Raw genomic sequence first — 26,287 nt, 5'->3', positions numbered from 1 at the left:
ACACTCACATACATTTATATACACACACATACATACATAAATTCATATACACACATACATTCTCACACTCACATTTATACACACACACATACATACATAAACTCACATACACATACATACATACATACTCAAAAAAATATAAACTCACATGCATATATATACACACACATACATACACTCACGTACATCCATATATACACATAAACTCACATACATACACGCACACATATATACATACACACACATACAGTACATACATACAGCCTTTTGCACCTACACCCGCACCACTACTTACTGTACTGTAGAGGAAGACGAAGCAGGTCAGGACTCAGGAAGACGCCTCTCCCTTCCACTGCTCTGCACTTACTGTCCTGATCATGCTCCCATTGTGCAGATCGGCAGATCAGTGGGAGCTCAATCACAGCCTTTCTCAAGCAGGATGCCGCGGCACCCCTGGAGAACTCAGGTGGCACCCTGGCTGAGAAAGGGTGGTCTAGGGGGACCAAGTACATCATTTTGCTTACCTACTCCTCCACTCCCACATGTTCCTCTGCACTGCAAGACTGGCCCTGCAGCCTCTTCTCCCCTGCACTCTGCTGGACTAATGTCCTCTGATGTCATCAAGACCAATGCAGGAACCACAACCCTACCCTGGACGGAGCAAGCTGAGGGACAGTCCACTGCCAGAGCGGTAGAGAGTGCATATTGTCCTGGAAGCAGAGGATCAGGTAATTACATGTGCTCTTACCATCCCCTAGACCAGTGTTTCTCAACCTTTTTTTTAGTCAAGGTACCCTTTAAAATTATGGAAAGTCTTGAGGCACCCCAATCTAAAATATAAAAAACTATTCTAATAGTTTTCTATAATGGAGCAACATCCACACACGTAGGACACCCAACTCTAGAGGTAATTCATTCTTCCAAATTAAATACACATTTTCACACTGGTCCTGACTAGTATTCCAGTGTTTCTCTCAGTTTTACTCCATCACTGAGCTAATGTGACCCCAGCACTGATGGAGAGGAGCAGAGGAGGGTCAAACAAGGGTGCTGTGCAGACAACTGACATCCTCCTGATTAACTGATGATGCTATTGGTTGTCAGGACGCCGGCGGCTAGAAGGTCGTAATGGTGCACAATGAAAACATGTGGCTTTGTGTAACTAAAAGGCAGGCTTGTACCACCCGCTGGCTTGTATACAAGTTTTGTGCAACTTTTAGACATTTTGGCAAGGCACCCCTGAAGAAACCTCAAGGCACCCCAGGGTGCCTGGGCACCCTGGTTGAGAGATGCTGCCCTAGACTAACCTAGCAGTTAACATGTGCAGTACAGGCCTATTCCCACTGCAAGAGAGAACTTTTAGTATTCCAAGAGTTGGGCTTTAAGGGGTACAATAGGTTATTGGCTAGAAAACTCCAGCCAAATTGCCAGACATTTTCCCAGGAAATTCAACTAGGAATCTCTTTGGACGTCTGCAATAGCTCTTTGTAATGCTTATCAGGGCTGGATTTCTATCACTGGAGCCTGTAGACCCATGTGTCTTGGAAGGACCCCCACACCACTCTTTCACTGACGATCACATTTTTAACACAAAGCATTTTTTGATTTATTGGTCCTATTTTGGCTTAGAATATTGTAACAATGTATACAAATGTTTATATGACATGATTATTTTTCTACTGATGATTGGGAACATGTGTGGTGAATGATTTCCATGTGCCACTTATAGGCACAAGCCTCTTGTACCTAATGGTGAATCCAGCCGTGAAGACCATGATAGTGCAGCACTACTAAGTGAACAGCAGGCTGTCATATAATATCTATAGGGACCTTTATTTATCAATTCTTTTTCTGTCTTTGAGTCCCATTTTAACATTATCTGTTGAATTCATTGTCATTTCCTTGATTTGTTGCAGTGATTTGTGTTCTCTACTTTCTCCTTATAAATTGAACCGTCAACTAGTCTCTGTAAAGGTAAATGATTTAGTGTTTTCCCTTTTCTTCCAGTCCATCATTACCCCCCGATTCTGTGTGCGGATTTCCCTATGGTTTAGGTTTTACACCAGCCCTGGCTGCTCGAATGGTGTTGCTTCTGGCATAAAATGTGTTGCCCCTTGTTCCCGCTCACCTGGCTTTAAAAACGCTTTCCCAGTCCAAATGACACCTGTAGAATGCTAACATTTCAACTTGCTGTGTTTGTACTGCCAACAATAAGGGTTCATTATAACACATTTATAATTAGACAAAATACAGTCTACAAATCTCAACAAGTAAGCCATTCTTTAGAAAAGGAATTATCCTTTTGATTACACTTTTATATATTATTAGAATAGCTTCAGAGATGGGTGAAGTAATGCTGAAAACAAACTGGGTCCAACACTAAAATGAATTTGGGTAATAGCAGGACTGATTAGTACGTTGGGTCACTCTATGTTCTATTCTTATCCCATTTTTAGGGTGGCTAAAACAAGGGAGCTTCAGACACGGGCTAAGCAAACATTCAACTAATATGTCTACTAGGGACTCGTAATAACCAAACCCGAAAGATCTACACATAAGTAATAAACTCAGAGACAAAAGGGAACAGTATGGTATCCCCCTTGACACCATCTATTATTATCATTACAATCTAACTGAAATCCTCCACTTAGCATTATGTAGACCAACCTTTCTAAACCTTTTTACCCCAAAGGAACCATTGAAATATTTGTCAAGTCTCAGGGAACCCCCTGCTAAATTTATTTCATTGGTGGTCAGTGGAAATAATGCCCCTACACTGGTAATCAGTGGGGAGAATGCTCCTTACATTGATGATCAGTGGGGAGAATGTCCTTGATTGGTGGTCAGTGGGAAGAATGCTCTTTACAATGATGGTCAGTGGAAAGAATGTTCCTTACATTGATGGTCAGTGGTGAGAATGTCCCTTAAATCAGTGGTCATTGGGGTTAATGCTCCTTACATTGATGGGCAGTGGGGAGAATGTTCTTAAAACATTGGTGGTCAGTGGGAAGAATGCACCTTACAAAGGAGGTCAGTGGGTAAAAACACCCTACATTTGTGGTCTAGGGGAAGAATGCTCTTTACACTAGTGGTCAATGGAAAGAATGCCCCTTATACTGGTGGTCAGTGGGTAGAATGCTCCTTAGATTGGTGATCAGTGGGAAGAATGCCCTTGATTGGTGGTCAGTAAGAAGAATGTCCCTTATATTGATGGTCAAAGGGGAGAATGTCCTTACATCAGTGGTAAATGGTGAGAATGTCCCTTAGATCAGTGGTCATTGGGGAGAATGCTCCTTACATTGATGGGCAATGGGGAGAATGTTCTTAAAACATTGGTGGTCAGTGAGAAGAATGTGCTTTACATCAGAGGTTAGTGGGGAGAATACTCTCTACATTGGTGGTCCAGGAGAAGAATGCTCCTTACATTGAGGGTCACTGGAAAGAATGCTTCTTACACTGGTGGTCAGTGGGAAGAATGCACCTTACAGCGAAGGTCAGTGAGGAGAATACTCTCTACATTGGTGGTCCAGGAGAAGAATGCTCCTTACATTGATGGTCACTGGAAAGAATTCTTCTTACACTGGTGATCAGTGGAAAGAATGCCCCTTACATTGGTGGTCAGTGGGTAGAATGCTCCTTACATTGGTAATCAGTGGGAAGAATGCCTTTGATTGGTGGTCATTAAGAAGAATGTTCTTTATACTGGTGGTCAGTGGAAAGAATGTCCCTTACATTGGTGGTCAGTGGAAACAGTGCTCCTTACATTGGAGGTCAGTGGGGAGAATGTGCCTTATACTGGTCTGGGGGAAAAATGCTCCTTACATTGGGGGTCAGTGGGGAGAATGCACCTTACAATGGAGGTCAGTGGGGAGAATGCGCCTTACATTGGAGGTCAGTGGGCAAATATGTCCCACATTGGTGGTCCGGGGGAAGAATGCTCTTTACATTGGTGGTCAGTGGGGAGAATACTCATTACATTGGGGGTCAGCGGAAAGAAAATACACTGGTGGTCAGTGGAAAGAATAATATATTGCTGGTAAGTGGAAAGAATGCGCCTTACATTGGAGGTCAGTGGGAATAATGTGCCTTACAATGGAGGTCAGTGGAAAGAATAATACATTGATGGTCAGTGGAAAGAATAATACATTGGTGGTCAGTGGAAAGAATGCTCCTTATATTGGAGATCAGTGGGGAGAAAGCGCCTTACAATGGAGGTCAGTGGGCAAATACGTCCCACATTGGTGGTCGGTGGGAAGAATACTCATTACATTGGTGGTAAGTGGATAGAATGCTCCTTACATTGGAGGTCAGTGGGGAGAATGGCTGTTGTCAAGTGCCGTTGGACCCAGTATTGCAGGCACCCTCAGATGGGAGGTCAATCTGTCACACCTCAAGGAAACCCTGGAAACCTCAGCAGGAACCCTAGGGCTCCACAGAACCCTGGCTGAGCACAGCTAGTGTAGACAGTGCTTATTGTGCTGATTATACTATTAGGCTGCCTGCTGTTAATCAATAAAGATCTGAAACATTTGGGAATATTTACAAAGGGAGTGTATAAATGTTCATTTCAAAGGTAATGTTGATTAAGCAAATTGAATGTTTACTAAATAAAGTGAAGGTGTGATCCCTTCTACCATTCAATCATGTACAAGGCAAAATTGAACATTGATTGACTGGGGATTTAAAGTAAACACAGCTTCACTTTATATTCAGTAAATCCACCCCATAGTCTTCTAATAGGCAGAATCTCTATTATAGCACACGGCAGTGCCTCTCTGGGATAAAAAGAAATAGTGGGCTCTACCTTAACCATTAACAGCATTGGTGCCAAACCCCATTTTTACGCTCTGGACCAATGGAATACCAGGCAGGTAGAAGCTTTTACTGCACTCAGCTAAAGGGAAACTGTTTTCCAGCACTGATCCCCATATCCTTTTTATTGCTGGCTATAAGTTTTGGAGAATGTGGCAAAATGCTTCTAGGGAAGATATCATTTATCGTTCTGCCCTTGGTAATACCACTGACGCATGAAGAAAATTTGTAGAAGAAGCTGTCAGTGAAGAGATGTAAAGAATACTCATGCAGTCATCCTTAATGTAACATGAAGTGTAAGGCTGAAAGGTGGAATACAGGGCTATGTAGAAGTTGTTCCACCTGGATATGAAAGAGTGGAAGGACGTAATAAATCGATGCTGTATTAGGCTTGTACAGTTCATTGCAAGAGCACAGGATATATTTTTCATGATGTGCAATTCCTGGTATAAAAAAACCATGACAATGTAGTTACAGGTGATGTAAGAAATATGTACTTAAAATGAAAATGCTGTAAGAAGGGTGTTATTTGGGATCACAGAACATTGTTCAGAAGATGCTAGTTGGTCTTCAGCTCTAAACACCACACTATATTTGCTGTGACTTACAGGAACAATAACCTTAGGCTTGTTGCTGCTGTTCCCTATGTGTAGTGCTGATATCAGTAGGATCTTATTGAAATCAAAGCTCTTAATACAAATATGTTCCCCAGCCTTGCGTGTTGTAGCTAAAACACCAGTTCCTTGCTACGGGAAATGGAAAAATGTTTTATTTAGCTAAAGCCAATTATTACCAGTGACAAATACTAAGCACGGCAGATTGATTCTAAAAATTAAATATCAATAACACCACTCCCAGTCAGCCTCCATCAGTCCTATCCAGCCAATAACGTTTGATCTTCATGTTTCAGACACACAACATACAGGCTCAGTTTTCTCATCAGCATGGTTGTCATTTCAGGGGTCAAGCATAAAAACTGAAGCTGTTATTCACATCAACTAATCAGATGTTAATTTTCTATCTAATTGGTTACTAAGGGATTAAACTGCACTTTTCTTTCCTTGAGCTTTCATACATGAAACACACCAACTACAATAATAGTGAATATCTGCTAGTGACTCCAAGCAATGATGTGAAGAAGCCTTCACCTTGCACCCTGGCTTTCAAAACGAGATCTCCAGATTCACTGACAGTGCGGCTTGTCTACTGAGATATTACAGAGCTATAGGAGCTCCATTCTATGTATATAATATGACATAATTAATAGGTAAGGTAAAAAGGAAAAAAAATAAGAAAATGAGTGTCTTCTTTTTAATAGTAAGGTACTACGAGATGATGAATGCTTTCGTGTTAGAATATATAATGATCTGGAGAAGAGGCCACTTTTCTAGAACACCATCTAATCTTACATGAATAGTTCCAGAGCAAATGTCACATGGCAGACACAGTGACATGATGCCAGTAATTTTTTTTTAGCAGTCTGCAAGGGTGGAATTCTGACCACCACTGTTTAAGAGGGACATTCTTCCCACTGATTACCAAGGTAAGGGGGACATTCTTTACAATGACCACCAATAAAAGGGAAGCATTCTGACTACCCATGTAGTATGGGTATTCTTCCCACTGACTGCCACTAAAAGGTGGGGATTCATCCCACTGACCACAAATAAAAGAGGAGCAGACTTCCCATCGACCACCACTGTAAAGGGGACATTCTTCCCACTGACCCCCACTAAAAGGGGAGCATTCTTCTCACTGACCACCAGTGTAATGGAACCATTTTTCCCACTCCCCATCGATGTAGGGGGAAATCTTCCAAGTGATCAGCACTAAAAGGCAAGCATTCTTCCCACTGACTACCAATGTAAGTGTGTGTGTGTGGGGGGGGGGCATATTCTTCCCATTGGTCACCACTGTAAGGGGGGCATTCTTCCCACTGACCACCATTGTAAGGGGGGCATTCTTCCCACTGGCTACCACTAAAAGGGGACCATTGTTCCAACTCACTATCAACGTGAGGGAGGGATTCAATGTAAGGGGGGGGGGGTATTCTTCCCACTGGTCACCACTGTAAGTGGCATTCTTGCCACTGACCACAAATGTAAGGGTGAGGGCATTCTTCCCACTAGCCACCATTAAAAGGGGATCATTATTCCAACTCCCCATCAATGTAAGGGAGGCATTCTTCCAACTGACCCCCACTAAAAGGGGAGCATTCTTCTCACTGACCACCAGTGTAATGGAACCATTTTTCCCACTCCCCACCGATGTAGGGGGAAATCTTCCAAGTGATCACTACTAAAAGGCAAGCATTCTTACCAATGTAAGTGTGTGTGTGTCACGGAGTGCCAGTGCCTCTCCCATCCCCCGCCATATCTCTCCACCCCTCTCTTCCCCCTTGCACATTCAGATGTCTGTGTAGCTTCCATGAACAGTGCTGGGCTGGCCGTTGCAACCTAGCAGCGTCCCACAAGGTTTTAAAAAGACTCGCACAGGAAGCAGCCCTTCTCTCTTTGTTCCTGTGCACACTGCTGGAATCATCTTGCTCCCTCCGCTGAATGTCTCAGGGTGGTAGTCTCCGCAGCTCTGCATGAGCCCCTCTTCCAAGGTCAGACCCTGCGGCCATGCTACCCCCGCTGCTGTTCCTGGTCGCTGTGAGGGCCCCTGCCTGCTGGTCACTGAGCCCTGGAGAAGCCGGCCGCTGTGAGGGCCCCTGCTTTCTGATCGCTGGGCTCCTGGAGGAGATGGCTGCTGTGAGGGCCCCTGCTGCTGATCGCTGGGCCCATGGAGAAGCTGGCCGCTGTGAGGGTCCCTACCTGCTGGTCGCTGGGCCCTGGAGAAGCCAGCCGCTGTGAGAACCCCTGCCTTCTGATCACTGGGCCCCTGGAGAAGCTGGCCGCTGTGAGGGCCCCTGCTGCTGATTGCTGGGCCCCTGGGGAAGCTGGCCGCTGTGAGGGCCCCTGCCTGCTGGTCGCTGGGCCCCTGGAGAAGCTGGCCGCTGTGAGGGCCCCTGCCTTCTGGTCGCTGGGCCCCTGGAGGAGCCGGCCGCCGTGAGGGCCCTTACTACTGATCGCTAGGCCCCTGGAGGAGCCAGCTGCTGTGAGGGTCCCTGGAAGCCACCTACTGCTGAGCGTCTGCAAGTCGCCTACCGTGAGTGTCCCTAGAAGCCATGAACTGCCCGTGGTGTGCGCACAGACTACCCATGTTCTGAACTGTCCCTGTTGTGCGCACCGACCTCCCCCATGTCCTAAACTGTCCCTGTTGTGTGCCCAGACTACCCGTGTCCTGAATTGTCCCTGTTGTGCGCACCGACCTTCCCCGTGACCTGAACTGTCCCTGTTGTGCGCACAGACTACTCGTGTCCTGAACTGTCCCTGCTGTGTGCACCGACCACCCGTGTTTTGAACTGTCCCTGCTGTGTGCACCAACCACCTGTGTATTTAACTGTCCCTGCTGTGTGCACCGACCACCCGTGTTCTGAACTGTCCCTGCTGTGTGCACCGACCACCCGTGTTCTGAACTGTCCCTGCTGTGTGCACCGACCAACCGTGTTTTGAACTGTCCCTGCTGTGTGCACTGACCACCCGTGTCCTGAGCTGGCCCTGTTGTGCGCACAGACCACCTGGGTTATGAACTGCCCTACTACACGCCTAGACTACCCTTACTTGAACCGCCCCGTGGCGTGCCCGGAGTATAGCTACCTGTGATGCCCCTGAGTGCTTGAGCCATCGCTACCCGTTGAGTCCCCGTGAACCCGATGTCCCTAGAATGCTGGGTGGGAGCTGTGCTAGTCCAGACTCCACAGCTAGAGTCCCGTTGAATCCCCGAGACCCCTGCCCAGGGGTAGGTTGCCCGCCTGTTGCCCGAGTCTCCAATCCGCTGTCCAGTCACGGAGGGAGCTCGGCTGAGGCGGGACCCTCATGACCAGACTCTGCCTGGGACCCCCCAAGCCTAGGGGGGAGATTGCCTGCCTGTTGCCCGAGACCCCTGCCCAGGGGTAGGTTGTCCGCCTGTTACCCGAGACTCCAATCCGCAGTGCAGTCACGGAGGGACCTCGGCTGAGGCCCCAAGCCTAAGGGGGAGATTGCGTGCCTGTTGCCCGAGACCCTTGCCCAGGGGTAGGTTGCCCGCCTGTTGCCCGAGACTCCAATCCGCTGTGCAGTCACGGAGGGAGCTCGGCTGAGGCCCCAAGCCTAGGGGGGAGATTGACTGCCTGTTGCCCGAGACCCCTGCCCAGGGGTAGGTTGCCCACCTGTTGCCCGAGACTCCAATCTGCTGTCCAGTCACGGAGGGAGCTCGGCTGAGGCCCCAAGCCTAGGGGGGAGATCGGCTGCCTGCTGTCCGAGACCCCAGTCCAGGGGTGGATTGCCTGCCTGTCACCGAACACCCCCCTGCCATTTCCCCATTGAGTGTCTGTCATTTTGTTGTTTCAATAAAGCTTTGTGTGTTCCCCATCTTCTCCGTGTGCTCTGTCCTGCCTTCACTTTCGTTACGGGGGGGGCATATTCTTCCCATTGGTCACAACTGTAAGGGGGGCATTCTTCCCACTGACCACCAATGTAAGGGCGAGGGCATTCTTCCCACTGGCCACCACTAAAAGGGAACCATTCTTCCAACTCACTATCAATGTGAGGGAGGCATTCAATGTAAGGGGGGGTATTCTTCCCACTGGTCACCACTGTAAGGGGCATTCTTGCCACTGACCACCAATGTAAGGGTGAGGGCATTCTTCCCACTGGCCACCATTAAAAGGGGATCATTATTCCAACTCGCCATCAATGTAAGGGAGGCATTCTTCCGACTGGTGACCATTAAAAGGGAAGCATTCTTCCCATTGTCTACCACGGGAGGGGGGGCTTTCTTCCCACTGACCAACAATGTAAGGTGCACTCTTCCACTAAACACCATTGCACAAGGAACATTCTCCCCACTGCCTACCAATGTAAGGGGATCATTCTTTCCACTAATCACCACTAAAAGAGGAACATTCTTCCCACTGACTATCAATGTAAGGGGGGGCATTCTTCCCACTCACCACCACTAAAAGGAGAGCATTCTTCCCACTAACCACCACTGTAAGGGGGACATTCTTCCCACTGACCACCAAAGTAATGGGGGGCATTCTTCCAGATGATTCTTACCACTGACTATCAGTGTAAGGGGGGGAGGGCATTCTTCCCACTCACCACCACTAAAAGGAAAGCATTCTTCCCACTAACCACCACTGTAAGGGGGACATTCTTCCCACTGACCACCAAAGTAATGGGGGGCATTCTTCCAGATGATTCTTACCACTGACTATCAGTGTAAGGGGGGGAGGGCATTCTTCCCACTCACCACCACTAAAAGGAGAGCATTCTTCCCACTAACCACCACTGTAAGGGGGACATTCTTCCCACTGACCACCAAAGTAATGGGGGGCATTCTTCCAGATGATTCTTACCACTGACTATCAGTGTAAGAAGCAATTCCCCAATGGTCCACCGTGCTTTTGTTTTAACAGGGGTTTCTTGATACCTGAAAATGATGTCTTAAAACAATGTGCCCTAAAACAAAACAAGCTCATGGGCCACCTGCTAAATGGCATATCTGTTGGACACATGGTAAATGCAATCATCACAAAAATGATACATAAAAATCAGCTAAAAAATTATGTATTTAGTGATATATTACTTAATTTTTTTCAATGAGTACACCTGTGTAGCAGAACTTTTCCATGGGTATATAGCAACTAGCATTAAATGTGCACTAAATACATCTACATATACTGAGCACCATTACCCAGCTAGCATCTGATACAGAATATACCCAGGATTTCTTTAGACGTCTATTACATTGATGCAGACACATGGCACATGCATTCTGAGACACAGTTTATGTGTAATGTATATGAAGCACCAATAATTCTATAAATGTGTGTGCGTATGTCTGACAGAAAAATGAATAAATAGGAGCTCACAATAGAAGCCGAGATCCTTGGACATGTCAATAAACCAATACTGATCACACAGTGTTTTACATCTTCCAATTACAGGGGCTGACGTTCATCTCACTCAGACCCATAACAACCCCCTCCCCCTACGCTGTCAGGCAATGTTGATGGTTGATGTTGGAGCTGCGTCTGCCAGGATGCAGGGCAGTGCCATTGATGGGTTAACTCTTTGCGCCCTATGTGAATCTGCCGTAGGTTGTTCAGAAATGAGCAAGAGGCTCCTTTGACAGCAAAAAGGGTTGGACAGCTGGCTTCTAAAGTAGATGGTAGTACAAGTAGATTGCCTGAAGAATAATTGAATTTCGGGGCTCTCGTGAAAGCAAACACTGGCTGCGCTGCCTCCTTTCTGTGCTGTACAGGGTGGCAAACTCACTGATTCAATTATTTGCTAGTAATTCAATGTATACCGTGTGCAGCATTTTACTACTCTATGCTTTAAAGGGCTAGACCCTATTTAATCTATCCATGCTCATGCATATTGGACTGCAGGATTCAGTGTTGTGCTCACATCAGGGATCATTGCTCTAAATATATATTATCATTATGATGAATATTATATTTCATAGTATAGGCAAGTAGAAAAACAAGCCAAAATAAACCACGGCTGCAGCATTTCATACATACGCTATACTCCATTACTATAACTTTGGCACTATGTCGACAAACTTCATACAAGTCATATATGCATTCCCTCTTAGATTGTAAGCTCCAAGGAACAGGGCCCTCCTATCCTTCTTGTATTGAACTGTATTGTTGCTGTATTTTCTCCCGTTATATTGTAAAGCGCTGAGCAAACTGTTGGCGCTATATAAATCGTGTATAATAATAATAATAATTGTTTTCTTACTGGGGACTCTGATCCTGTCCTACAGAGTAAATTAAGACTGAAATAATATAAATTCTGAAACATAAAACACTCATAAATCAATTTACTATCCTATGAAGCACTAGCTGTACTCTATGGCAGCATCCTATATGCTTATTGGCTTAATTAACCAGATAAAGCACAATGTGCGAAGGGCAGTAACCCAGTGCAACCAATCAAAACCATTCTTCTTTGTTATGACTGCTAAAGACTTTACAACTGAGAAACTGGATTGGATGCCATAGACTGTGACAATTTACGCATCATCCCTGCTCTTTGCAAATCTTTATTAACCGTATTATTTTTCTGAGATTTGTATCCTTTATATGTATAATATATTGCTCAATACGTTTATTTCATTAAATATTTTTTTTTTTAAACAATAGCATTTCATTAAATATTTACCAAGACAACAACCCTTGGGGCAGTGATCTGCTGATACACATAGGAACCAGATCATTTAAATTCTCATTCTTCTCAACAGTTGTGCGCTTTTACAATAGTGAAATCTAAACTGCGATTGGTTGCTTACTTCATGGCTCTACTATGTGCACTATGTTAGAATGCAAAGATATACATTTACTTACTGCAGCTCAACAAGAGCTTCGTCTACTGCCAGTAAGCAATCCATTAAACATTTTAATTGCAGGATTAAAAAATATTAGGTTTATAAAAAGTATAATTACCTAAAGCATTGATATTTGTTCGCATCTCTCCAGCTGCACATAAAAAAAAACAATGTATTGATCATAGCATAAATAATATATAGAATACACAGCATGGGAACACACCATGCAGGCCGTCCCAATCTCATCACTAACTGAGCTGCAATCTCACTATTTAAACATGATTTTTGAGGGAAAATAACTAAAATTCAATCCCAGACACAAGATCTGTTATATAAATATACATAGACACATTTCACATAGATGTTACTATAGACATTCATTTCAGGGCTAAGTACCTGTGTATGAAATCTATGTATACCAATGACTTAGAACAGCAGAAAAAACATTATAGCTAATGCGTGTGCATTACTTGGATATAGTCACTATAGTCACTATAGTCACACAATTTCCGGTTTATTTAAGACTGAGCAACCTTTCTGCTTAATAATTCAGGATAATAAAAAGATTCATTCTGATTACTTTGAGTTGCTGAACTCCACCCTGTACCTCATTGGCAAAATTGTATATATATATTTATTTATTTATTTATTTTATTTATTTATTTATTTTTAAAAAATATTTCTTTTTTGTACAGTTGTGTGCAAAAGTTTCTAAACCACCATTAAATTTCTGAAGGAAAGGCTCCAAAAATGTGATCTGACCTTCTATGCCATAATGTAAAAGACAATAACTCACACACGGTTGCTGTAATTTGCAAGTGAATTTTCCCCAGAGCTTAGTGAATGTGTTGACATTTTACGTTGCAAGAAATACCCAATCACATTCAAGGAAAATTTAAAAATAATATTTTTACTTGCACATGATTGGATGATGGAAGTCAGCTTCGCTTTATTCATTAATCTCTGGGGAATATTCTCTTGGAAAGTGCAATTTCCCTTGCAAAGTGAACAGTCTATTTGCATTTAGTAACTCAACTCTACAGTATCTTATATTGTCCTTTCCTTGTTGAAAAATGGTTTCAATATTCACAGTCACAGGAAAAAAATATGAAAACTTCTAACATAATGACATTTTGAAATGAGAGTCATTGGAGTACGGTATTCCAATTAAGCACAAGGAGCATTACTTACTGTTAATGCAATGTGTCCCTTGTGCTGCTTTAGTAGAAATCTTCCTCTGATCCCCCCACCCTTCTGGTTTGGTTGGGTTAATAGAGCCGAGGGACCTGTTATATGCACTTGTCAATAGTGCCAGCTATGCCCACCCTTTCTGCACCCCTCCTCCATTCATAGAAATTGTGCTACAGCTTCTATGAGTGGAATATAATCCATGAATGGAGGACAGGAGGATGAATGAAAGTTCCAACTCCTCTATCCATAATTTATAATTCATAGAAGCTATAGTACAGCTTCTATGAATAGGGGAGGGTGAGGAAGGGGTGTGAGTGCATATGATGCATCCCTCAGATTTATTAATCCCCCTTGAGCACCAGAGGATCACATCAGCAGGGGTGGGGAAGAATCAGGGGAGGAAGATTTCACACCAGTCAATAGAGGTGTGGGTTTGACATGTCAAATGAAAAAAAATGTCTAATCACCTGTGGTATGCAACAAAATTCAGTCGAAGTACAATATAGCCTAATCAAAAATATTTTAAAGGCCCTATATGTGTTTATGGAAGCCATAAGACTGGAAAGGAGTACAGGATTCTAAAGACTTGGGCTACATCACTCAGGCAGATAGCTCTCAATATAAAACAAATAGCTACATTCTTGCCAAGAGTTTGAGTTATTTGCTAAACTAGCAACTAAGCTAAAGATCATATCATGTTTTAGGAGCTATTCATGAAAAAATCCACAAAGGTCTTTAAAAAAAAATATTTTTTACAGTTATATGTGCTATATGTATATACTGTATAACATACCATATTGTATGACTAGTAATGGCAATGTCAGAAAACTACACATCAATGAAAATGTAACATGACAACATTTTCATTAAAAAGAAACCAAAATGTCATCTAAAATGGAGGCTGATTTTCTAAAAAAAAAAAAAAAAGTTGAGAATATTCACATATTAAAGTAAATATTCACTTCAATTATCCAATCATGTGAAGAGCAAATTACTGTGTATTAATTTCATCGGCACAAGATTGGACCATTGAAGTGAATATTTACACAATTTTGTGTGAAAAATCTCAACCCCTTTAGAAAATAGGCACACTGGCCTCAAAATAATTTATTGTTTGTACCCTTAGATTTTAAAGCCCATGCTATAAAGCTTTGAGAATTATGGAAAACATATCAACCATTTATAGCATGCATACTCCATTAGGTTTTAGGGTTCAACTTTAGGTGAAATAAATCTATCAAATGGCAATGCTCTCTGCAACCATTATGAAATCAGAAGTTCTACTCAGTCTACCTTCATCTAGGCATAATGTATTCCACATTCTCCAGATTTAGCAAGCTCTCTCATATGCTTCTCAGTTGGACCATGCACCATCTGCTCACTATGAGACACAACAAAAGGTCCAAAATAGGTAGAGAACACAACCCCCGGCCTTTCCTAATTTCAGCAACTGGAGTCCCTGAAAAACCAGAATACCAGCATCAAGGCTCATTCAACCAACATGCCTAGATAAAAAAAAAATAAAATCCATCCATCCCCTTATGCATTTTTTGGTTTCCAGAACCACTATAACAAAACTATTGTATTCTGATAAATATGTGTGGTGAATACCTATAATGATAGTATGCACTATATACATTCCTTTTTTATATAACTTATATTTTTCTTCCACAAACATACCAAGATTTCCAGCAAAAGTGGCAGTTACAGGAGTTGGGATAAACCATATAACATTGGCAAGGGTTTTAACAAGGGTCAGTATTTATTCTATAGTTTAAAACTTTTTTTTCAGAAGAAAAACAAGTTTGCTGCTGCAACTGCAAATAAAAGTGTTGTCTTTAATTTGTATGTTCCTTACTAAAGCCAAAACCACATATCATTCTAAGGCTACCCTGTTAACAGGGTGACAACGCTGCTGCACAATATCACTGCAGAAAAAACAGTGTTGCCACCCAACTAAAGGCAATGAAAAAGTAACAGATTTACTGGCAATATCAACAAGTAATAAAGCTATGGGGGACCAAGAAAAACAAAAACTGTTGTATAAATGCTAGTGCCAGACCTATTCATATGTGTTTTCATATAATTTGCACATTTCCACTTCAACGTCTAGTTTTCACTTCTATGCCCAAAATATCATCAGTGCTACGTCTAAAAATACAACAAACACAATTTTACTGACTATGCCCCACAAGCTGCAGTGTGGGCACAAGGCAAACAAGGCATTTGCCTAGGGCGGCAATTTTCAGGGGAGCAGTGCCGCCCCCTGGAAGAAGAGACACAAGTGGCAAGGATGGGGACCTGGTCAGCTGTGCCATGAGATCCAGAGGAGGCTGCGTGCTGCTGGAGGGTGCTGGAAAGGCCGGCTGATTTGATTTTGGATGTTAACCCCTTGGATCCAGTGCCTCCTGACACTTTAAAGGGTTTGTGACGCCGTGAGGTGGGGCAGAGTTTAGGGTCATGTGACCGCTGTGTTTAGGGTCATGTGACCGCTGTGATTGGCTGTCAAACCGGTCACATGATCGGAAAGCTCTCGACCGCAAGTAGCAATCAGGACCTTTCCGTGAGGCGCCGGTAAATGTGCGGGAGCATGTAGGGCGTGTGCTCCTGACACATGTTTTGTTTACATTGGGCACGCAAATATGCGGCCCCTTGGCACCAAGGTCCAGCTGCCAAAAGACCACATATTTGTGCACGCTTGGCGCCAAGGAGTTAAGTTTAGTCCATGAAACAGCTGGTTGCGGTAGCGAGAAGGGGTCAGTGGGGGATGTGTGTTGGTTGGTGGTGGCGGCGGTGGAAGGATGGGGGGGATTGCGCTGATGGGCTGCGGACGGCGGTGGCAGGGGGGGGGGAATGCTGGTAGGTTCGGGGGCACCAGATTTTAGTGTTGCTTAGGGCAGCGCATGAACTAAATACACCACTGCCCACAAGACAAGGCAATGTGTATTTGTTAGGTACACTGTACTTTATGTGTGAGTATAAATATATTAAAAATATTATAATACTAGCATGTAATTCATATAGTTAGGAAAACCATACAGGGACCAAACCATGTAAACAGACTGAATAGTAAAGTTGTATTAAACCTTTATCTTACAAATGCTTTTTATTTTTACCTTATAAAAATCCAGGGTTTCCCCAAATTTTTGGGCAGAAAGCATGTACAGTAAACATCACAGGAACACACAATGACACAGGGACAACATTAAGATGCTCTGTGTGTTTATCATACAGCACATGCCTGCTCTCATGACACAGAGGGTTGGTTTACTAAAACTGGAGAGTGCACAATCCAGTGCAGCTCTGCTTAGAAACCAATTGGCTTCCATTTTTTTTGTCAAAGCTTAATTGAACAAGTTGTAGTTACAAGCCGATTGGCTACACAGCTGCACCAGATTTTGCACTCTTCAGTTTTAGTAAATCAACCCCATGCTTTCTGCTGGTCCATCCTGCATCCAATTCCCAATGTCAGTCTAGAGCTGGCGGATGGAGCATCATCCTTGTATCTTGGCAGGCAATCTGTGTGGCTTCTATTGAAGCACTAGTCCAAGTTGGGGGTGTGCATGTATGGGTGGCTACATTGGAGCTCCAGAGAGACCCCACAAGGCAGTGTAACAACCTCATAGGAGGAAGTATAGTGGCAAATACCTTCAAGTAGATCTTCTGCAGTATGGAGGGACCTGGGAAGAAAATGACTGTGCATATGTCAAAGCAAGTAAGTTAGACTAAGAAAAAAATGTTTTAAAGGTTTAATAAGACTTTAACATCTGTTAAAGAAGTATGCAAAATAATCTACATGGCGTAACCTGCTACATACATGTACTAGGGGTACCTTGAGAAGTGAGCAATGATGGACTGATCTTCAACTTACACTGACTGCCCATGCCATGGGGCAGCACAGTGGCTAGGTGGTCATCACTTCAACCTACAAGCACTAGGATCATTGGTTCAAATCCCAACCACGGCACTACCTGCTTGAGTTTTGTGTTCTCCATGTGCCTGCATGGGTTTCCTCCTACACGCCGAAGACATGCTGATAGGCTAATTGGATTCTGTTTAAATTGACCCTAGCATGAGGATGTGGGTCAAGGGACTTTAGATTGTAAGCTCCTTGAGGGCAGGGACTGATGTGAACGTACAATATATAAGTAAAGCGCTGCATAAACTGTCAGCACTATACAAGTACCTGTAATAATAAATAAATGCAATTTTCCACTAAGCACCAGTGTAAGGGGCTTACTTCTACATTAACCACTAATGCACTAATGTCAGAGGACACCACAATTTATACTCTCTGCCTTCTTTCTGCAGTTATTATATTTTCATAGAATATTACTCAAAATAATTTTGTAGGGGGTTTCTAAAATGATCTGCCCAGGGTGTCAAATACATTATGGTAAGTCACATTCCTTTCAAACATTCGTTTTAACTGAGCTGAAGACAGTGGGTTGATTTACTAGAGGAAGATAGGCTGTTTCCTTTGGATGGAGTTTGCACTTTGCATCAGAAATTTCCCCTGGACTTAGGGAATGTAGTGAAATTTCACTTTGCAAAGAATACTCAATCATGGGAAATACAAATACAGCACTTTACCCTGGAACAGGATTGGATGATGGAAGTCAGAAGAACTTCGCCTCATTCACTAAGCTCTAGGGAGATTTCATTTGCAAAATCCAACTTCCCTTGCAAAATGAACTGTCTATTTGTCCTTAGTAAATCAACCCCACTGACTCTTTTAGATATTTACACTATCAATACAGTAAATTTCTCTTTATAAAAATAAAAGTTTCTCTCTCAATTCTTTAATTGCTTCTATGCTTTTGGTTATTTATTGCTTCTGTGTTTAAAAACTTATGATTGCTGAATAAAACTATTATATATATATATATATATATATATATATATATATATATATATATATATATATAAAACAATTATTATTATTATAATTAATATTTTAATGAACTGTAAAGAAAGTACATTCATTTGTTATCTAAAATAATTGTAACTAATTTACAGACAATATTTATGCTAATGCATATTAAATCATGACACAATGCAGTTCTGTTGAATTAAAAAATATGCATAAAATAAAGTACAGTGGGACAAGTAACACTAAAAAAAAATCTAATTTAACCTCTCCCAATATAACAGCTGACACTTTCCAGGGTTAAATCATTTAAATACTATTTGCATCTAAAATGGCTATATAAAGCAATCCTATTTTGATTTTAGAAATCTATGCTAGTCTCTGGGAATATTAGCATTCAGGTGTCTGCTCCGATTAAATCTGTCATCCGCACCTTTGGAGATTTGAATCATAGCTCCTGTATGTGGCCATTCCTTCTTAGCATTTAGTGGTTTAGTACATTTTGCTCTCATAATGCAAAAGCAGGTTCCCCTATTCTACTCTGTGTAAGCTGCACTAAAAGGAAAGCATGCCGCCAAGGGCTGCATATCAGCTGCTTTCCTGTTGCCAGAAGACTAGGTAAAAGTTTTTGTTGGTTATATGTACTATGAACATAAACTATGAACTATGTTGTGCATCACAGGTTTTTAGATGCAGAAGCTCGGGATAGATAGGAGAGTGATATAATTTGATACAGGGCATAGTGGGGAATAATGATCACTTTATTTGGTTATATGTACTGATTACAACAACTCCCCATATAAAAACAGTAACCTGATTTTCACAGCCCAGAGTTCTTCTTTATGAATTTATCTCACCTGGATCTTTATGAATATCACACATATTAATCCTCTGTTGGCCATAGCTTTCATATTTTATCATCATGTCTTTTTTTGACAGCATAAAAAAAAGAGTCCGTTAAAAAAAAATACATATTTAAATTTTTATAAAAAAACACTTCTTTTTCATAGAGGCTTTTCTAAGGGCAATTAAGCACTGAATTATGTTTGTTCTGTAAATTAGGCATTAATTTAGTAAGAGCAGCCATGATTATCTCTCCTATAGTGGCTATGAAAGAACTATCTCTACTCCAGCCAGTGTGAATTCTGTAGTAAGCCAGTGCCTATGGAGACCAAAGGAAGTCAGCTGTATGTGCTTGGTGCTTTTTTCTTATTTTTAAATTGAATTCAAATTATTATCCAGGGTAGCCATGCCACTTAGCACATCTAATATCCATTTTGGGTAAGCTACCTGTCTTTTACATAATAACCTATTACATGCCTTCCAAGAAACAGGACACTGAGCTAAGATAAAGTCAAATAACCATTATCTGATTTTTTAAAATTTAATTCAAATTATTATCCTGGGTAGCCAAGACACTCTCCATACATCTATATCCATGGACGATAGGTTACCTATCTTTTACATGATAACATGTTAAATGCCTTCAAAGACACAGGACACTGAGCTATGATAAAGGTGAACTAACAAATGTAATAACCTCTATCCAACTTTTCAAATTTAATTCAAATTGTTATCCTGATTAGCCAAGACACTCCGTATGTCTAATATCCATTTCCGAAAAGTCACCTATCTTTGCAGTGATAACGTTTCACATACCTTCACAGAAACAAAATAGGGAATTATTATAAATTTGAACTAACACATGTAAAAACCTTTATCTATTTTTAAAGATTTAACTCAAATTATTAACCTGGGTAGCCAAAACACTACATTTAAGATAGATTACCTACCTTTAACATGATAAATTGTTAAATCTTAGCAGAAAGGGGACACTGATTTATTTAAGTTGAACAAACAAAATCCAACTTCCCTTGCAAAATGAACTATTTGTCCTTAGTAAATCAACCCCACTGACTCTTTTAGATATTTACACTATCCATACAGTAAATTTCTCTTTATTAAAATCAAAATTTCTCTCTCAATTCTTTACTTGCTTCTATACTTTCGCTTATTCATTGTTCGGTAAATGCTCGGTAACACTTGTAGAGATTTTCCAAGATATGGACATTTCTGTAATCATTGAAGGTTCTATGGAGAACACTTTATCTAATTTTTTTAAATGTATTTCAAGTTATTATTCTGGGTAGCCAAGCCACTCAGCGCATCCAATATCCATTTTGGAAAAACAATGAGATAGAAATTCTATTGCTATTTCAGGGGTCCAACTATCTCTGGTTTTCCCCTTCTTCACATCTGCTGTTGGCAAAAAGTAATATTTAATAGGAGAGCCTTCCCGCTACCATCATGGATTGCTCATAGAAGTAACAGGTTCTACAAAAAAGCCACTAATGTTGGGGAGTTCCAGCCCTTTGATGAGGCCTGCAGTGGCTATTTTCCTGATTCTCCTGGCCATGGCCTCCTGGCTGCCCCTCGGTATGCACTTGGATGCAAACCTTCCCCCAGACCAAGTAATACCATGTAAATTCATATATGAGATGCTCTGTGACCAGAGGCATTCTCACACTATGATCAAAAAGCAAAGCACAAAATGTGTGCTCTTTCCTGCTTATAACTTCAGCTAGCAGAAGAGTAATACGGCAATGGGAAAGCTCTATCTCCGCTAACCCTATGGTCAAGCAAGAGCTTCTTATAATGTCTTTAGCAGAAAATATATTTGGAGAAAAGAAGGGGACGCGTTGGTAATGTCTGGTTGTACTGAAAGAATACTCACAACTGGTTTATTGGAACATCATTTTGGATTGCGACCGGGCAATGTTTAAATTTACCCTAGAGTGAAAATTAGCATCTTTAAGCATTGGACATTCTTGTTATTGCTCACAGAGATTCTTGACAATACCGGGAAATCTATGTCACCAACTATTGGACATTTCCCTTATTTCTTTAGCGAAAGGAACATTTTTTTCAACATCCAAGCATCTTGTCCAAATATTAGACAAGTCAGAGAACAGTTGAAGTGGATCGTTGTGGGGAGTAGTCCACAGAAGGATGTCTAGATCTTCTACCAGAGACCTTAATCAAAGATCTGTCTGTCAGGCGTCATAACGGAGAAGCCATGTAACACATTATTATGACAGGACAGGCTATATAGACAAACGAAGTACTGTACGCATTTTTACCCGATAGGCGCAAAACATTTTAGTAATTCTGCAGTTCCATCGTAATGAAGCTTTGGTGATGCACTACTCATAACAACGCATACCTATGCTCTAGAACTCCAATTTTCTTGCATCCTACGAAGTCAGAGATGGAAACTAGTGGACATCAAGCAACAGATAGCGCACAAGCTATCGGCTCAAATTTTAAGTAGACTGATCTGCATTGTTAGGATCAGCATATTACCTCTAACAATTCAATCAAGATATAAGCAATAAACTGTCAATATATCGAACGCATTATCATACATTTCTAAGAAACACAAATGGTATATAAACCATATGTCATTCTCAGACTATGAAAAAAAAAAAACCTTTCTTTTTATTTTCTGCAGTAAATCCAGCCTCTCTGTTTGGTCTCCTTTCATATTCAACAACCTCTTTGCACACTTACTGATCCTGTCTCTATAAGTGCAGAAAGGGTTAATGTAATCAGGATTATGATCGCTTCTGTAATCAGCGTTAGCAAAAAGAGTATTGCTATTTTCCTTTGAAAAGATGCTGCAGTGATGTGTGAAGGAGCAGACAGCGTGTACTATAGGAATGCTTGGTAACATTCATTTTAAAAGAAAGAGCACAAATAAAAAATCACAGCGTAGGAATCAAAGTAAGTAAGTTGAAACACCAATAAAAAATAATAAAGATATATATATATATATATATATATATATATATATATATATATATATATATACTGAGGCGCAGGGGTAGCATGAATACTTTTGATAGTTACTATTATTTTAATATGTTTTATGGGGGTTTTTTTTGTTTGCAAAATAAAAACTATACCTATACTTTTTATACTATGCTATAGCAACAAAAATGTATTCATGAATAACACACAGCACTTCATGCTTAGTATCTAGTAGACTTTTGCCATTATACTGGATAATGCCAATTCTTTGAACTCTCTTCTTCTTTACTGACTAATACTATAAAAAAAAAAAAGTTTCTGAAAAATCCCAAGGAAAAAGCCTAATGTAAATCAGGCAAAGAAATAACAAAGAATATAAGATGACTGGATATTGTAAGTTTTATCCCTAACATTTTTGGCAAAGCAATGTCTTGTGTCATGGTGTTTCTTTTTTTTTCTGTATAAGTTTGTGTTTAACGAGATGTATTATTGTGTTCGATTGCAAGCTCTGCGTTGAAATCAATGTCTCATTGTCTTTCTTGGCTGACCTCTGCTCCCCCTCCTTCCCTTGTCCCCGTCCTATGACTGATCCCTAGCACTTTGGGGAGTGACAGGCCATTTCCATATGTTCTGATAAACAAGGTGCGGGTAGAGAGAGGAATATGATTAACCCCTGCTGATTTCCAATTCTCATCCACCTCTGAAGGACACGGCTTGCAGAGTATTAGAGCTTCAATCACATCCAAAGATTGGGATGGAGAGATACTTGCAATGCCTTAGAAATTGCTCATAATAGGCCAACAACTAGGAACCAAATAGAAAGCTCTAATAGAAATGTACATGCGAGGCTTACAGAAGAAAATCACAATTTAAGCAGCAGCAAACAGCTATAAAATATATCTGAGTATATGTGAATGTACCTGTATATACCTATAGAGTATATTATATATGTACAGGCACCTGTCATACAAATGTAACCAAATCCCAACACGTATCTCCTTGTATCTAAAGTGTGCGCAAGAAATATGTATAACCTTCAATCTGACTTTTTTTACCTTTAAACCAAATACATTATATAAACAATAAATAAGTGCCAGATATCATTATCTCAATATACTTCAGGAACTGATTTGCTTATTTGTCAAATACTTAAAATAAATTAAAATGTACACCTACATATGGAATCATCTAGTTATAAAACTAGAAAGCAACAGCTTTACACATTGTACTTCTAAAATAATTTATATATATATATATATATATATATTATAGATCGATAAATAGCAGATGGTACATACATCAATAGGTGATCATAATCCATTAAAGATACCTTATGCCAGAATTTATGGTCAGTCTGTTGGTAAGAACAGATCTGACCATGCCATAAAGCCTATACATATATAAAAAAAAAAATTAAAAAAAAAATATATATATATATATATATATATATATATATATATAAACACAGCACAGCTTTCACTAAGATCATATGAAAGAGACACATGCTGTATGTGGACACAAGTGATGGAGACTATATAATAATGTCACATGTGTTACCACTGAACATGTGGAAAGTGATCTGCAGCCACCCCACACTTCTCAATAACGTTTCAGACAGATAGCGGCAATGACATAAACAGACAGTAACAGCCACATATAGCGATGGATAAAGAGTACAGACACATACATTATAACATGTCTGGGCAACTGGATCAAATGGTGTGTTTAATATAGAAACAGAGAATCCAAAAAATAAATAACTGATAAAGGAAACAAAATCTTCATACTCCTATATGTATATTCATTTTTCTACTACTAAAGTAATGATGATCATGTCAATGATGATGATATATATATATATATATATATATATATATATATATACATATATCATATAACTGTTAAAATTATATATATTATACACACGGTATATAACTATTAAATTCGAAATGATATATAAAAGTACTAAATTGATGATAATGCAATTTTTTTTTAAGCTTATAAAAAAAATATTAAAATAATGATATATATTGTTTTAGAATTATATATGACAGTGTACCAAGTATAAGATAACTTTGAAGGTGGACAGAAAAGTGACATATTAAAGTCATCTATCTATCTATCTATCTATCTATCTATCTATCTATCTATCTTTCTATAGCTATCTATCTATCTATCTATCTATCTATCTTCTATCTATCTATCTATCTATCTATCTATCTATCTATCTATCTATCTTTCTATAGCTATCTATCTATCTATCTATCTATCTATCTATCTATCTATCTATCTATCTATGTATCTTCTATCTATCTATCTATCTATCTATCTATCTATCTATCTATCTATGTATCTTCTATCTATCTATCTATCTATCTATCTATCTATCTATCTATCATCTGTCTATCTATCTATCTATCTATCTATCTATCTATCTATCATCTGTCTATCTTTCTTTCATTGCAGGTGAAGAGGAAACTTCTCTGGATGAGGGATTCCCAGGGACTATTTACAGAGGGAGGAAGACTCATCCCAGACTCTGGCTGGAGGGCACAGAACAGGGCAAGCCAGGAAAACTAGTTTCTAACATGTCAGTGGATGGGAAGATGGGACTCTGAATCCCCAACACAACTATACACACTGCTCACACATAGTTCTATATATATAGATAGATTTCTATAGAATTCACAATGACAAGCACTAATGCACATAATATAAAAGCATGTCTAGGATCCCCATAGTGAATGTGCTATATAACATATTCTATAGTAGATATATACTTATCCATACATTCACATATATATAGTCATCTAGTCACACACCTAATGCTTTGCTTATATAGATAAATATTTATATGTGTATATATTATATACATTTCCATCCAGCATGTCGGGGAATAAATCTAGCGGGATGTCCGGGTGGCAGGTGATAATAATAAGTTTGTGCCCCGGGTGTGATGGGTGTCCATCCCATTCAAAGTACAGGGAAGTGTCTGGGAGTGATCGGATGATGATCGGGTGATGATCGGGTGATGGATGGATCCCCCCAGCATGGACTATACATGTCCCCCCCCCCCCCCCCGGCCGGGCATTGTAGTCCAGCACATATTCCCATTGAAGGTCTGTGACCCCCCCCCCCATCGGTTTGGGTGACTCACCATAGCCAAGTGCCCGACATCCCCCCGCTGGAGCTCGGAGGACCTGCCAGTAGGAGGGTTGCCTTGAGGAATGGCACAGAGCTCTGTATACCCCGTTGATGCCAGGGATGGGAGATGGGGGGGGGGGGGGAGGTGAGGTGCCCATAGAACTATGTAGGGATGGCATGGTGCTCAGCACACAGTCCGCACTCACCGCTGCTGGTACGAGCTGACCCCGGGCACATTGTGCGGGTGGCTCCCGTTGGTTCCCCCGCTCCTGGCCGCCCCGGGCTCGGGAGGAGCCCCGCCAGCCCCTGGAGCCGCCGTCACCTGCACACTGAAGTCGGGGAAGATCCGGATCATCGCGGCGACCGCTGAGCGACTAAAGCCGGGCAGATCGCATCCCCTGCCCGGGGAATCCCGCACACCATCCGGCACTGAGACCCGGGGAGAGAGACGGGGAGAGGAGAGAGAGGGAGACAGACAGAGAGAGAGAGGAGAGAGAGAGACAGAGAGGGGGAGAGGAGAGCAGAGGAGAGGAGAGGAGCCTCACACCATCCTCCTACTGAGCTCTGCCTGCTACTACTGAGCCTGCAACTAGTGACTGGGGACTACACACTGCACCGGAGGACACATCTCCACATCCATACATTCTATATATATATATATATATACACCACATATATCTACATCCATACATTATATATATATATATATATATACACACCACATATATCTACATCCATACATTATATATATATATATATACACCACATATATCTACATCCATACATTATATATATATATACACCACACATCTCCACATCCATACATTCTATATATATATATATACACCACACATATCTACATCCATACATTCTATATATATATACACCACACATCTCCACATCCATACATTCTCTATATATATATATACACCACACATCTCCACATCCATACATTCTCTATATATATATATATACACCACACATCTCCACATCCATACATTATATATATATATATATACACCACATATATCTACA

At 41.1% G+C, this 26,287-nt stretch overlaps 1 protein-coding gene across 7 annotated transcripts in view; it reads right to left on the bottom strand.

The window, feature by feature from the left end:
• NPAS3 (neuronal PAS domain protein 3) overlaps positions 1 to 25,832 on the bottom strand; it is a 671,079-nt gene extending 645,247 nt beyond the window's left edge. For 4 of the 7 annotated variants that reach the window (XM_089658666.1, XM_089658668.1, XM_089658673.1 and 1 more), the window contains exon 1: positions 25,459 to 25,831. In XM_089658666.1, the coding sequence (XP_089514792.1) occupies positions 25,459 to 25,607 (149 nt within the window). In that variant the 5' untranslated portion in view covers positions 25,608 to 25,831. Of the gene's footprint in view, positions 1 to 25,265; positions 25,346 to 25,458 lie in introns of those variants that run through there. The other 3 variants (XM_089658669.1, XM_089658671.1, XM_089658674.1) reach the window with 3 other exon arrangements.
• Between the last annotated feature and the right edge of the window lie 455 nt (positions 25,833 to 26,287).

This window comes from Staurois parvus, unplaced genomic scaffold (genome assembly GCF_062004578.1).
Source record: "Staurois parvus isolate SC_StPar_1 unplaced genomic scaffold, SC_StPar_1.0 ptg001089l, whole genome shotgun sequence".
In the NCBI taxonomy this organism is placed as follows: domain Eukaryota; kingdom Metazoa; phylum Chordata; class Amphibia; order Anura; family Ranidae; genus Staurois; species Staurois parvus.
The sequence above is the reverse complement of the archived record's forward strand: the minus strand, read 5'-3'. Positions and strand labels throughout refer to the sequence as shown.